The sequence below is a fragment of the Portunus trituberculatus genome, chromosome 12 (genome assembly GCF_017591435.1).
Source record: "Portunus trituberculatus isolate SZX2019 chromosome 12, ASM1759143v1, whole genome shotgun sequence".
Classification (NCBI taxonomy): Eukaryota; Metazoa; Arthropoda; class Malacostraca; order Decapoda; family Portunidae; genus Portunus; species Portunus trituberculatus.
This window is the reverse complement of record NC_059266.1, coordinates 13,088,249-13,104,226: the sequence shown is the minus strand read 5'-3', so window position 1 is coordinate 13,104,226 and position 15,978 is coordinate 13,088,249. Positions and strand designations below refer to the sequence as shown.

Sequence of the window (15,978 nt, the reverse complement as noted above, 5' to 3'; positions counted from 1 at the left end):
GTCCTTGGTCGCAAAATTGGCGTATCGCAAAATTTGAACTCAAAATTGAGTAAGCACTGTATATATATATATATATATATATATATATATATATATATATATATATATATATATATATATATATATATATATACAGGCAACCCCCGTTTAACAAAGGTTCACACAAAGAAATTTCATTATAACGAAGGTTTCATTTTACTACCATCTGCTCGTTTAACGAACACAAAACTCGCTTTAACGAAGTTTTATCCAGGTAATTTTTTTTCCAAATTTGAAAGCCCCACCGTATCATGCAAGCTGACAGGCTTTTGAATACATCAGGAGCTGCTGGTACTAAGGCCTGCCTCAGGAGAAATCCTGAGACACCTGTAGAATAAAGATCAAGATCAAGCCTCTCGTGGACAACACAGGCTCTGCTGATACAAAGGCCTGACTCAGAAGAAATTCTGTGTCACCTGTAGCATCAAGATCAAGATCAAGATCACACGCACCACTCACTGCCCAATCAAAACATAACAGCGTCACCAGCAGCTCATCTTCCTTAGTTCAACTTACCACCAAAACGCCCTGCAATGTGGCCTAACGTTCCTAAGAAGACCAGGAAGTGTCTTACTCTCGAAGTGAAGCTGGGTATTATTCACAGACACGAGAAAGGCCAGAAAACTAATAACATTGCTTCCCACCATGGCTTGACTCCATCTACTGCCTACTATTTTCAAGTCAAGAGACTCTATTAAGAAGGCTAGTGAGACCTCATCTTCCTTGCAAGCTAAAAGAATCACCAGAACTCGTGACTCTACAATAAATAAAATGGAAAGCCTTGTGGAAATGTGGTACATAAGTTTTGTATGCGGTACCATGATGCGCACTTTGTTTACATTCCACGGGTTGCCGGTTAGTGTATTTCCCGTTTCACTCTCCCTCCCTTCATAAAGTTAAGATCATCAACATTATAAAGTTACGTACATACATACATTAGTGTACATTATAATGACTTAAATTAAACTACCTAAATGTTTAACTTCATAATTTTTACTTTCATTAAACCTTTCACTGTACTATGATGCACTCTCGCTTTGTTTACTCTTAATGGAAGTTCAAATCAGGGGTTAAACTTGTTATAATTGGTTCGCTTAACGAAGTTTCGCTTAACGAAGTGTTTTTAGGAACGTAACCCCTTCGTTAAACGGGGGTTGCCTGTATGTATATATATATATATATATATATATATATATATATATATATATATATATATATATATATATATAACTATTATTTTTTTTTTTTCCTTCCTACCCATTGCTTATTATATAATTGGTTATACTCTGTTTTTGTAATCCCAGAGTGCACACTCAACTCACTTCACATGCAAGAATAGTGTCATTTGTTTGGATATGTATATGAGTTAATTTTTATTATTATTATTATTATTATTGTTATTATTATTAATATTATTATTGTTGTTGTTATTGTTAGTATTGTTATTGTTATTTTCAACTATAATTTATGTGTTTTATTTATTAAGTTTCCTTCATTATTTTGTATGCGGGATAACTTATAGCATCATAGACAGTCACTCCTCATCTCAGATGATGAGTGAGCACACAGAGACCATGTGTGTTATGTCAGTGAGGGCACATATTGTTCTAAAGAAAGTCCAGGAGTTGGAATAACAGAAAGCACTGTAAGTGGAACACCTCTAGCATATTCAAGAGACTGCCAATCAAACAGCGTGTGACAGATGCTCAAGAGTCATGCTGTGACTGTCCAACAAAGTGGAGAGCCTGTGAATGACTAACTGAACAAAGCTGAGCTGGGCTGTATTGACCACTGAAAGAGATGCCACCTGTGATCTAGGATAAAATAACATGAAGTGTCATATATGTAAATAATGAATTACGTTAATAGTAATTATAATAATAATAATAATAATAATAACATCAATAATAGCAATAAAAATAAGATAAAATTATACACAATGTCTCATAGCCTTGGTGAGGACAGTATGGCAAGTGTCTTCTAGTTTTGGAGGGGGTGGGGATGGACAGGGGGAGTTATTAGAGAAATATTTTCATTGATTTTTATTTTATTGTTTTTTTGTGTTTGTTCTATTTATGTAATATGCATTTTATTACTCAATGTAAAAAAGAAACTGGCCAAGGGCAACAAAAATTGCAATTAAAAAGGCCCATTGTGGTGTTGGTCCCTAAAAAATGTCAAAAGAGTTAGCTAAATGTATGGGATAAATGTCATGAAAAGTCTCCCCTAAATAAGTTGAGATACAGTAATACTCCGCTTAACAAACGTTCGTTTAACGAATTTCCAGTTTAACGTAATATATAAAGTTAGACCAAAAGTCCACATAACGTACAACCACATCCGTTTTAGCGAATTTTCTGGGTTCGAATTTGCCAGGTGAGGGACCAAACGCGGCAGCTTCACTGTGATTGGCTGGCTCCCCGCCTCTGTCTCTAGTGCTCCTGGAGCTGGATCCAAGATTCTTTAACAACGTCAGAGCAACCTCTTGCAGCGAAATGGCATCCATGAACGCTTGGAGGAACAGTGACAAGGTTGCTATCAGGTTGCTCTGAGGTTGCTGGGAACACCACCTCTGGAGGTGGTGTTACTGTCTTATATATGCATTTATGTTCACAAAACAACATTTCTATTAGCTTTTTACAAACCTTGCCCCCAAGAAAGGATTGTTTTGTAATGCATAAAGTGAAATCTTACATGCAATACCAAAAAATAAGGCAGAGATGAGATGAGCCACAGACGAAGTGGGAGACTTATGGAGACTCGGCTGCTTCTTCTTGTGACCCTTTTAGCCTGCGTGTTGCCTTTCCCCATGATATTTGTTTCCACTCCTCTATTGCCTGCTATAATGGATATCATATCTTAGTATTCATATACGCTCATGCCATGAGGATAACCTTGACTCCGTGGCACTGAGTGATAGTGAATTACTAATGAAATACTGCGGTATTTCATTAATAATTCACTATCAATCACTGCCACGGAGTCGAGGTTATCCTCATGGCATGAGCGTATATGAATACTAAGATATGATATCCATTATAGCAGGCAATAGAGGAGTGGAAACAAATATCATGGGGAAAGATAACACGCAGGCTAAAAGGGTCACAAGAAGAAGAAGAAGCGGCCAAGTCGCCGCGAGTTTCCTGCTTCGTTTGTGGCTCATCTCCTCTCTCCTGTATTTTTTGGTATTCCATTAAGATTTCACTTTATGCATTACAAAACAATCCTTTCTTGGGGGCAAGATTTATAAAAAGCTAATAGAAGTGTTGTTTTGTGAACATAAATGCAAGAATGTGAGAGAATTTGTACGTAGCTCCTCTAACTTCCAATGACTCATATGACATCATAAAAGTAGTGCTACAACGGTGGCCCAATATGCTGCCAAACGTATATATATATATATATATTTTTTTTTTTTTTTTTACCCATGTGGTATGTTGGGGACCAACCCAGAACGCATTCCCCTCTATTTCCATTATTTCCTATGGGAAAATTACGTCCGCTTAACGAATTTTTGCTCTACAGACAGCTTTGACACCTATCCTGTTTGTTAAGTGGAGTATTACTGTACATGGAAATACAGAAGCAGGCATGGAGTTTCAGAGTTTACTAGATAAAAGCGTAAACTCTTGAATTAGAGAGGTAGACAGAATAGAGATGAGAGGAATAAGAAGATCTTGTGCAGTGAGACAACAGGAGGATGGGAGGCATGTAGTTAGCAGGATTATAGTCATTTCCATCTATAAAGTCTGTTTTAGGGTGAGGCCAGTCACGTCGTTTACCTCTTGCCATACTGCCAAATCAGTCTTTGTACATGCATCTCTCTCTTATTTCCTATCCATGTGCTATTTGAAAGTGATATTTTATGTATGCAGTCTATAGTAAAGGAAGTCACATAGTACAATGTGTGTCCATGTTTAGGATTATAACAGCAATTATTATAAATTCTATGACATGTGGCAGTTTTTTTCAAATGTTGCCACGATGTGGTGGTGGTGGTGGTCAGCGTGTCCCCTTGGGTCCTTCTACCGGTTCAAGTCAGGTCAAGTGTCACAGCTCACACCTTACTTCCTCTCTGGCTACCAAGCAAGATGGAAGCTATAACCCTGACTTTTACTTCTTATAGGTGGTGTGGAAATAAAGTTGAAAATCAATCCTAAATGAATGCTAAATAAAATATACATACATATATATATACAGGCAATCCCCGATTAACAAATGTTCACACAATGAAATTTCACTACAACGAACATTTACTTTTACTACTATCTGCTTATATAACGAACACCAAACTCACTTTAACGAAATTTTATCCAGGAAATTTTTCAAAGTTTGAAAGCCCCGCCGTATCACACAAGCCGACAGACTTTTGAATTCACCAGCGCCTCTCACGAATAAAATGCGCACCACTCACTCCCCTACTCTTCTCCCCTCTTAGTTCAAAACGATAACAGTGTCCAGCAGCAGCTCGTCTTCCCTCATTCAACATGCCACCAAAATGCCCTGCAACCAGCCCTACAATGTTGCATAGCATTGCTAAGAAGACCAGGAAGTCTCTTACTCTTGAAGTGAAGCTAGATATTATTCACAGACACAAGAGAGGAGAGAAAACTAATAGCATTGCTCACCACCATGGCTTGACTCCATCTACTGTCTCTACTATTTTCAAGTCAACAGACTCTATTAAGAAGGCTGGTGAGACTGTATATTCCTTAGAAGCTATAAAACCACCCGAACTCGCAACTCTGCAATGGATAAAGTGGAAAGCCTTATGGAAATTTGATACATAAGTTTTGTATGCAGTACAATGATGCGCCTTTTGTTTACTGTTCTATGATGCACTCTCGCTTTGTTTAGTCTCAATGGAAGTTCAAGTCAGGGGTCAAACTTGCTATAATTTGTTAAGCAACAAAATTCGCTGTGAATGGTTTTCAGGAACGTAATATATTTGTAAAGCAAAGGTTGCCTGTACATATATATATATATATATATATATATATATATATATATATATATATATATATATATATATATATATATATATATATATAAACATGTTTTATTTGCTTTATAAGTTTATTAACACGAGGGAATAGAAGGAAAGAATAGGCAGTGGAGGTGGGGGGGGGGGAGAGCATGGGAGAAATCTTCATAAGTTACTCCTGAAAATGTTTTCTGTGAAACTGCTCACAACCAACAGATGGCAACACTGCCACTGTCCTTCAAACTTTAACCCACACCACAACTTCCTTGTATGTTCCTTGTTCTCCACCGTGTGTGTATCTCCACTGTATGTGTAAGCACTATGCATGCACAGCTTTCACTGCTGATTGGCTATTACTCTGCTTGTAACCAATCAGATGGTGTTGTGGGTGGGACAATGCTGGAGACAGAGTAGTGACAGCAGACAGAGAGACATAGCTGCATCAGAGCCAAAATAACCCAGTTTTAAATTTATCTCTTATCGGCCATCAAATTTAAAAAAAGGCCGATGCTGATATGCATCAAAGTACTTAATATCAGTGCCAATAATCAACCTGGCCAATAATTGGTCAATCACTAATAGAGAGAGAGAGAGAGAGCTACCTGCCTGAGTCAGGTATCTCCCCATCCTCCACCCAGCCTGGATACGGCACCAGGAGCCATTTTCCATTGCCCAGAGTGAAGAGGTTAAAAGTTATGAACATTTTTTGTCTATTTTACTTCAGAATTTATTGGAAGTTAAGTTGGAGCCAGAGGAATATACTGAGGATGAGCTGGAGCAGGATCTGGAACCTCCACCTCCACCGCCAGAAGTGAGCTTCATGGAGCAGCAGCCAGATATGAATCTTAAGAACCTTGGAGTAGCCACCACCTCTGCTAGCATGGCCTCTAGCTTCCTTTCACAACAGTCCTCTGACAAGGCCAGTCACCACATCATCCCCAGAAGAAATTCTCATGAAAAAACCTCCAGTGCTGTTAACTTACAACCAGAATTTCCCCAAGACCCATCTTGTAAGTAATGCTTGGCTGTTGGTTACCACTTATGTACTGTCATAAATATTGCTATGTTGCTTTTACCCATCTATCTAGCTATACATTGTATGTGACACCTATTCCTAATTAATCCTTCCAAGGGTTAGCTGCAACAGAAGCCTCCAGTTGTTTCAGTCCTCACATTCTCTCTTTGCATTCTTTTCTTGCCTCATTGTCTTTTCAAGTGAAATTTTGAAGTACAGTACTCCTAGATGTATTTATCTAGTTGTGGTTTACAGGAGGGGAAGTAAACTCATGGTGTCCCATCTCTATATCTTTTATCAAATTTCTTCTTAAATGTATGTACAGTATTACAACCTCCTCATCAAGTTCATTCATTCCAATTGTTCACAACTCTTTGAGGGAAACTGTACTTCTTGACATCTCTTCTACAAAAACACTTTTTCAACTGTAAATCATGTCCTCTTGTATTGCGTGTGTCCAATAGTAAAAAGTCTTCTCTTTATCCACATCCTCATACCATTAACCATTCTATAAACATGTATCAAATCTCCTCTTTTCCTTCTCTCTTCCAATGCAGTAATGTCCAGTTTCCTCAATCTTTCTCCATAGGTTAAAGTACTTCAATTTGGAACCATCTTTGTAATTGCTCTCTCCACTCTTTCCAACTTCATAACATTTTTTTTTTTTTTTTTTTTTTTTTTTTTTTATGAGGAGACCACACAACCACCGCATATTCCAATTTCGGTCATATCACATAAATCAATATCCTCTTAATCATCCTTTCATCAAGGTACGAAAAGGCCACTCTCACCCTCTTTAATAGATTCATCATACCATTAACAATACTATTTATATGTTTGCCTGGAGTCAAGTCTTCTGTAACAGTCACTCCCAAATCCATTTCTTTTGATATCTCCAATTTGACACCATTCATATTATAGTCGTATCGTATTTCCTTTTCACTCTTACCAAACTCCATTACCTTACACTTATTCAAGTTAAACTCCATTTGCAATGTTCTATTCCTATTACTGATCTTATCTAAATCACTTTGCAGCACTTTACAGTCATTCACATTTTCAACCTTCCTCATCAGTTTTGCATCATCAGCAAACAGGTTTATATAACTTTCAACTTCTTCACTCAAGTCATTAAAGTAGATAACAAACATTAGTGGTCCTAACACAGATTTCTGAGGGACACCACTAGTTACCTTAAGCCATGATGAACACTGGTCACGTATTACTGTTCTCATTTCTCTGTCATTAAGATAATCCTTCATCCACTCAAATAATCAAGTGTGTGTGTGTGTGTGTGTGTGTGTGTGTGTGTGTGTGTGTGTGTGTGTGTGTGTGTGGGTGTGTATTTACTTAGTTGTATTGTACAGGGTTTGAGCTCATAGTGTCCTGTCTCCATGTCTCCATTAACCTAATTTTTCCTTTAAGTTATGCACATTATGTGCTGTAACAACTTCATTATTCAATGCATTCCACTTCTCCACCATTCTGTGTGGAAAGCTGTATTTTCCAACATCCTTCATACACTGCCTCATCCTGATTTCCTTTACATGACCTCTTATCCTTCCACCAAAATGTTGCATCTCTTTCTATCTTTTATCGTTATTTTCATGCTAACTCTTCTACTGATCTTGCTAACTGCATGCCTCCTCTCTTCCTGCGGCCTTGCTGCACAAGGCTTTCGTCTTCCTCTCATCCATATTCTGTCCAAGCCTCTAATGCAAGAGTTAACCAGTACTCTCAATCATTCATCCCTTTCACTGGTAAACTCTGGAACTTCCTCCCTGCATCTGTATTTCTGACTCCCTACGACTTGTCTTCTTTTAAGAGGGAGGTATCGAGGCATTTGCTCCCTAATTTTAGCTGATGTTTTATCTCTTTTTAGAGAGCCAGCACTCAAGTGGGCCTTTTTTTTTTTATTTATTTTTTTTTTTATTTATTTATTTATTTTTTTTTTTTTTTTTTTGCTGGCTGGCTCTCTTTCTTTCATAAAAAGAGAAAAATCATCTTCTGTCACCAACACCAAGTCTTCCATGCCTATCTTTTCAATGTCATTGACTATCTTGTACATTGTTATTAGATCTCCTCATTCTCTTCTATCTTATAAGGTTGGTAGTCCCATTTCCTTCAGCCACTCGTTATATGTTAAGTCCTTTAGTTCCAGCACCATCTTTGTATCAATCTTCTGTATCCATTCTAATCTTCTTATATTTTTTATAGAACTCAGAGACCACACCACTGCTGCATATTCCAGCTTTGGATGTATCATGGTTGTGATGATTTTTTTCTCTTTATATCTTAGTCCATGAATTGAAATGCCACTCTTATATTAGTCAACATTTTATATGATATACCAAATATCTTGCTTATGTTTTTCAGGATTCAGATTTTCTACATTAAACACACTCGGTCTATCCTACACTAAAAATCTAAACTGGAAATTTCACATCTCTACTCTTGCTAAATCAGCTTCCAAGAAGTTAGGTGTCCTATGGCATCTTCGTCCATTTTTCTCTCCCTCCCAGCTGCTTGCTCTGTACAGGGGCCTTATCCGCCCGTGTATGGAGTATGGCTCTCATGTCTGGGGGGGATCCACACATACAGCCTTACTAAACAAGGTGGAATCTAAAGCTTTTCGTCTTATCAACTCTTCTCCTCTAACTGACTGTCTTGATTCTTTAAGTCACCGCCGCAATGTTGCATCTTTATCTGTCTTCTACCGCTGTTTTCATGCTGTCTGCTCTTCTGAACTTGCTAACTGCATGCCTTCCCCCTCCTGCGGCCTCGCTGCACAAGACTCTCTACTTCTTCTCGTCCCTATTCTGTCCATCTTCCTAATGCAAGAGTTAACCAGTATCTTCACTCCTTCATTCCCTACACTGGTAAACTCTGGAACTCTCTACCTGTGTCTGTATTTCCACCTGCCTATGACTTAAACTCTTTCAAAGAGGAGTGTCAAGACACCTCTTCGTTAACTGGACCCTCCTTTTAGATTTTTTTGTTTTTTCTCTTTCTACTTTCCTCTTAACAGGGCCTGGCAACCAGCGGGATTTTTTTTTTTTCCAACACTTTGTTTGCCCTTGGCCAGTGCCCTTGTAATGTAAAAAAAAAAAAAAAAAAAAAAAAAAATGTATAATCACTCACAGATCTTTTTCCTCTTTAGTCTTCACTATTTGTTTCTCTCCCATCAAATAGTCCCATACCGGTCTTCTTTTGCTCTTTTCTAGCTCCATTACATAACATTTCTTGGCATTGAACTCCAATTTTTACTTCTTACTCTTGTTCTTGTTTCCATGCATTTTGCAATTCCTTCAGCTTGTTTTCATCCAATCCACCTTCCACCCTGTCCTCAATCCTATCCTGTACTTCTTCCTGTAAGCTTCTTCAGGAGTTTTCATTGTCTTGATATGTAACTTTTAGTACTATATCATTTTGTTTCTTTATCTCCTGTATTTACCTAGTTGTATGTTACAGGGTTTGAGCGGGGCTCATAGAGACCTGTCTCCATATCTACATTTGTCTAACTTCTCCTAAATTTGTGCACACTTTCTGCTGTTACAATCTCTTCACTTAATCCATACCAGATGTCTACTGTCCTATGTGGAAAACTGAACTTCTTGATATTTCTCTGACACTGACTTTTCATGATTTTCCTGGAATGTCCTCTTGTTTGTCTGTCTTCCTGCTCTGTCAGTGTTACCAGGTCTTGTCTATCTATCTTCTCCATAATATGGTTTACTAACTTATACATCATTATTAGGTCTCCTCTTTCCCGTCTATCCTTCAAAGTTGGCAGCTCCATCTCCTTCAGTCTTTCTTCATAGGGAAGATCTTTTATTTCAGGGACCATCTTTGTAGCAGCCCTTTGTATCCTTTCTAGTTTCTTGATATCTTTCTGCCTATATGGCGACCAGACCACTGCTGCATATTCTAGTCTAGGTCTTATCATAGTGGTTAATATCTTTTTCATCATACTTTTATCCATGTAATTGAATGCTACCCTGATGTTTGTTATTGTCTTGCATGTTGAAGTAAATAATCTATTTATATGTATTTCTGGAGTCAGGGTGTCTTGTATAATCACTCCCAGGTCTTTCTCTTCCCTTCTTTTTATTATGATCTCTTCTCCCATTTTATATTCTCATGTAGGTCTTCTATTACTTTTACCAATTTCCATTACATGACATTTCTTAGTATTAAATTATTATTTCCACTTCTGGCTCCATCTCCAGATCTTATCAATATCTTTCTGTAATTCCATACAATCATTTTGTTTTTTTTATAACTCTCAAAAGCTTGGCATCATCTGCAAACAAATTTGTGTATCTACTCAAACCCTCTTGTATATCGTTGACATATATTTGAAACATTATTGGTGCCAACACCAAACCGTGTGGTACGCCACTGGTTACAGTGCTCCAACTTGATGGTGTATTTCTTATCACTGTCCTCATTTCCCTATCTGATAAGTAATCTGTCATCCAATTTAAGATATTTCCCTTAATTCCGCCCATGTGTTCTATTTTCCATACAAGTCTTCTGTGTGGTACTCTGTCAAAAGCCTTTTTAATATCTAGGTACACTGCATCCACCCATCCATCTCTTCCTTGTACTTCATCTATTACTCTTGTATAAAAGCTTAGTAAGTTTGTTATACATGATCTTCCTTTTCTAAAGCCAAATTGGGAGTTATTAATTATTTTGTTTCTTTCCAGATATTCTAACCATTTTTCTTTGATAACAATTTCACAGATGTTATCCACCACACTAGTTAGTGACACTGGTCTATAATTTAGGGGCCCAGTCATTTTTCCTCCTTTGTTTAATGGGACTATATTGGCTCTTTTTCATTCCTTTGGTACCTTCCCTTCCCTTAGAGTTGTTAATTACATCCCAAATTGGTTCTACCAGTTGCTCACTACATTCCCTTAGTGTCCATCCTGGCACTCCATCTGGTCCCATTGCCTTCCTCACATCCACCTTTTCTAGCAGTTCTCTAATTTTGTTTTCTTACCATGATGTCTCTTAATCCTTCCTGGGCCACTGGGTTGATTGGCTTTATAAACTCTCCCTCTTCATTAAATACTGATTTAAAGCTCTCATTCGTAAGTTCACTCATTTCTTCCGATGTTTTGTATATCGTATTCCCCTTAATCAACTTAGTAATGGTCTCTGTTTGTTATTTTACCATTTATATACTTATAAAAAAGCTTGGGTTCTTTTTCACATCTCTTCACTACATCCTTTTCAAAGTTTCTCTCCTCCCTTCTTATCCTAATGTATTCATTTCATGCCTCTTTATACTGCTTCCAATTTGTTTCATTACATTGCCTTCTTAATTTTTTCCATGCTGCATCCTTGCACTTTTTAGCTTTTGCACATATAGCATTATACCAGGTGTGTTTGCTCTCTTTTACTCTATATTCAGGAACATATCTCTTTACCCCTCAATATACCTGTCTAGAAATATATCATACTTTCCTTGAATTGTCTTTCCATGCATAATTTCTTTCCAATCAATACTGTCAAAATAACTCTTTAATTCCCAAAATTGGATTTAGCGTGGTTCCGTCTCGTGTTTGCGTCCCTCATTATATTCCAAAATTTGCTTATCCTCTAATTACATTTCTAGGACCACATAATCACTTTTTCCTATTGGAGTATGATATTCGATGTTTGGACATGGCTTTGTTTTTTTTTTGTAAATACCAAATGTGTGTGTGTGTGTGTGTGTGTGTGTGTGTGTGTGTGTGTGTGTGTATTTACCTAGTTGTATTTACCTAGCTGTAGTTTTACAGGGCCTGGGCTTTATGCTCGTGTGGTCCCGTCTCCATATCTACACTTATCCAATTTTTCTTTAAAACTATGTACACTCTTTGCTGATACCACTTCCTCACTCAAACTGTTCCAAGTCTCAACACATCTTTGCGGAAACTAAATTTTTAACATCTCTCAGACATCGTCCTTCCTTAGTTTCTTACTATGCGATCTTGTGCTTCTAAAGTCATATTCTTCTCTCAGGATCAGTTTCTCATTATCCACTTCATCCATTCCGTTAATCAATTTATAAACTTGTATCAGATCCCTCTCTCTCTTCTCTGCTCCAAGGTTGGTAGATCCATTGCCTTTAGTCTCTCCTCATATGCCATCCCTTTAAATTCTGGAACCATTCTTGTAGCCATTTTTGTAGTCTCTCTAATTTTCTTATGTGTTTCTTTTTTATGGGAGTCCACACAACTCCTGCATATTCCAATCTAGGTCTTATTTTAGTACTTATCAATTTCTTCATCATTTCCTTGTCCATATAGTGAAATGCTACTCCAATATTCCTTAGCAAATTATCGTCTCTCTGAAAATTCTATCAATATGGCTAACCGGTTGATTATTTTCTTCCATTGTCACTCCCAAGTCCTTTTCCTTTTTACTTTTCTAGTTCTACTCCATCTCCCATCTTATAGATTCCCACTGGTCGTCTTTCACTTTTCCCATTTCCATGACATGGCTTTTGTCCACATTGAATTCCATCTCCCATTTTTTGCTCCATTTCCAGATCTTGTTTAAGTCTTCCTGTAGTATTTCACAATCCTCTTTTTGTTTAATGACTCTGCACAGTTTCGCATCGTCCACAAACAGATTTATGTAGCTGTTCACTCCCTCTGGCATGTCATTTATATATACGAGAAAAAGTATTGGTGCCAATACTGACCCCTGTGGCACTCCGCTGTCTACTGTTCTCCACTTGGACTTCATATCTTTAACTATCGTCCTTATTTCTCTCCCCCTTAAGTAATTCTTCATCCATCTCAATGTGCTTCCTTTTAAGCCACCCTTCTCCTCTAACTTCCATAGTAATCTTTCATGTGGCACTTTATCAAAAGCCTTTTTTAGATCTAAATAAATACAGTCAATCCATCCTCTCTCTCTTGTACTTTATCAACTATTCTAGAGTAGAAACTCAATAAATTTGTCACACATGACCGACCTTTTCTAAAACCAAATTGGCTATTTGATAATATTTTGTTGTCTTCAAGAAACTCGATCCATTGCTTCTTTATTACTTTTCACACATCTTGCATATTACACTAGTTAGTGATACCGGCCTGTAATTTAAAGGTTCTTCCTTCCTTCTGCTCTTATATATGGGAACCACCTCAGCTCTTTTCCACTCCACTGGCACTGTTCCATTTTCTATTGAGCATTTTATGATGTTGTATATTGGACTTGCTAGTTCTTCCCTACATTCTTTCAGTATTCTGCCTGAGACTTCATCCGGTCCCATTGCCTTTTCCTCATCCAATTCCGTCATCAACTTTTTTATTTCAAGCTTGGTTACTTTAATCTCTTTCATATAGACAGTCTCTCTATTACCCTGTGGTCTTTCAAATTTGGATTCCTTAGTAAAGACCTCATGAAATTTACTATTTAACAGTTCTGCCATACTTTTTGGGTCTTCCACCATTCCGTTCTCTCCTTTTAACCTTTCTATTGTTTCTTTTTGTCTTATTTTTCCATTTATGAATCTGTAGAACAATTTTGGTTGTTCCTTACATTTTTCGACAATGTCCTTTTCATGTGTGTGTGTGTGTGTGTGTGTGTGTGTGTGTGTGTGTGTGTGTGTGTTCAAACCTTATTTCGTACTATCACAACTTTTTCATATTATTACCTTAAGTTACACACTTTTATGATATATTGGTCATGCATTTCTACCTTTAGCATTAAAGAGTAAAAATAAATTCAGTGAACCCCAGTTTTTCACTGTTTAGTTATCACCAGTTCACTTTTACACGTTTCTATCATTGGAAGCTAACTTTTCTATAATGTGGGAAATCTCACTTTATCACAAGAAAAATTGGGTTTTTTTATTTAATAAATTACAAGCTAAGTCATGATAAAGGTTAAGGAAATAGCCAGATATATTGGTAGAGGGCACACAATTCACTGGGGCCTTACCAGTATCCAATCCATACATTTATATTTTTACTTATCTATTCTTCAGATTTCAGGTGCTTATATTTCTGCCCAAAATCATATTGAATATATTGTGCGACTAGGCAAAAACTCCCATATTGATAGAAAGTGTCAAAATCTTTTGAGATCCCTCTCCCCTTAACTCATTGTAATAATACCGGATTTCTTTTCTCTGCTAATCTTTCATCCTGAATAAAGTTTATCAATCAGGATACCCTTTTTTTATAAGATTATTCTATATATCAGCCATGATAATCGGTTATGTCCATTCAGGCCAAAACCTACCATACCCATGTCCATTCTGTGAGAAGGCATACACTTCATGGGGCTTCAGGAGGCGTCACATCAAGGGATACCACACCTCTTCCCCAGAGTTGCCATGCAAGTGGTGCTTCACCATTCTACCATCACACCAAGATTGGGCGGTAAGATTGACTACCAAGTATGAAGAAACATGTCTCTTTACATTTCCTATTAAATAAAAAAAAAATTGGCATGTGAAAGCATTCATTATTTGACCTTATGTCCCAAAGACTTGAGGAAGAAACATCTGATTTCCATGTAATGCAGAGACATGCCTGGCTTGGAATCTAACTATTTTATTATTCCATAGCATTGTGAAGAATGCGGGCAATGTTAGGTAACTTTTTTTTTTCTTTAACTATCTTACGATTCGTAATCTTGAAATATTAATGTGTATATAACGTTGACTGCATCTACAGGAACATGTAACCAGGCGACACAACCTGGCAGTGGGTGATGCTCGCAATGGCCTGCTAATTCTAGAGGAGGCCCACATGGTGCTCCAGATTGCCCAACCCACTCGCATTGACTCTCTCATGGAACTGATAAAAAACAAGAAGGACAAAGATGAAGATGATCCTGCTAAGGAAAGTGATGGCAAGGAGGCAGAGCAGAGCCAGAATAAAGATATCGGAGAGGGGAGCAAGTGAGATCCAATGGGCTGATTCCATTTCTCTTTTTCCATTCAGGGATAATACATCCACAGTAGGAGTTTATACAATAAAATATTTAATATTTTACTTGTACAGTGTGTGTGTGTGTGTGTGTGTGTGTGTGTGTGTGTGTGTGTGTGTGTGTGTGTGTGTGGAGAGATAAGTCACCATCTTTTTTAAGAGGGCTGTAGGAGTGCCTTCAGGTGCAGGTAAATTGCCATACAGACATGTGATATTCTACTTCATGTTGGTTTGTCTCCCTAATAGGATGGAGTGTGGGAAGTGTTATGGTGATATGTGAAAGAAAATGAGTTACCTCATTTATTGTTTTCTCCCATTTTCGCAGGCTTTTCATATAAAGTCTTTCTTGTAATTACACCTTTTCATAGAAGTAAAAGCATCTATTACTTCCTCCCAGTGAAGTTTTAGTTTGGTGTAACAGATGCATTATAATGTTTTTTTCTGATAATAACTCTTCCCTTTCCCGATGAAGCTAAATAACTGTATAGTGAAAAGTTATATTTTTAGAAACTAATCAGAAAGATTCAGTAATATTTTTGTGTATATGGTGTTGCCTCACAGAACACAAGAGTGCAGGAGTGCCGAGAGTGTGCGCTTGCCCCTGTGGCCATGCAGAGTCCAGCCTTGTGATGTGATGTGGCAATTTTACCATCAGAGTTCTCTTGTTTAGGGTCACCTTTGCCTTCCATATTTTTTGGGAAAAAAAAAATGCCTTACTGAAGTGTCCTCTGAGGGATAAATTTTGTATTGACATCACAATAACTAATATGAAATGGTAATGCACAAAGTAATAATAGTGTAATTATCGTATTTATTCTGAAATCATTACGAGTATAGGGCCTCATGTCTAAAGTTAATTTAACTTTTGCCAATACCTAACAAAAAATGTATTTTTATACTGAGTTAGTGGCAAATAAATATTTTTTCTTCAATATATAACATGAAATACTATGAAGTTTATTTTTGTCCATTTCTGTACAAATGTTAGGAGTGAAGGA

The 15,978-nt window shown here is 37.3% G+C and overlaps 1 protein-coding gene across 4 annotated transcripts in view; it reads left to right on the top strand.

Moving 5' to 3' along the window:
* Positions 1-15,931, top strand: part of LOC123502597 (protein bric-a-brac 1-like) — a 52,647-nt gene extending 36,716 nt beyond the window's left edge. For 2 of the 4 annotated variants that reach the window (XM_045251755.1, XM_045251756.1), the window contains exons 6-9: positions 5,748-6,033; positions 14,277-14,428; positions 14,726-14,952; positions 15,542-15,931. In XM_045251755.1, coding sequence (XP_045107690.1) covers positions 5,748-6,033; positions 14,277-14,428; positions 14,726-14,952; positions 15,542-15,650 — 774 coding nt within the window. In that variant the 3' untranslated portion in view covers positions 15,651-15,931. Of the gene's footprint in view, positions 1-5,747; positions 6,034-14,276; positions 14,429-14,725 lie in introns of all 4 variants that reach the window. The other 2 variants (XM_045251757.1, XM_045251758.1) reach the window with 1 other exon arrangement.
* Positions 15,932-15,978: the final 47 nt, after the last annotated feature.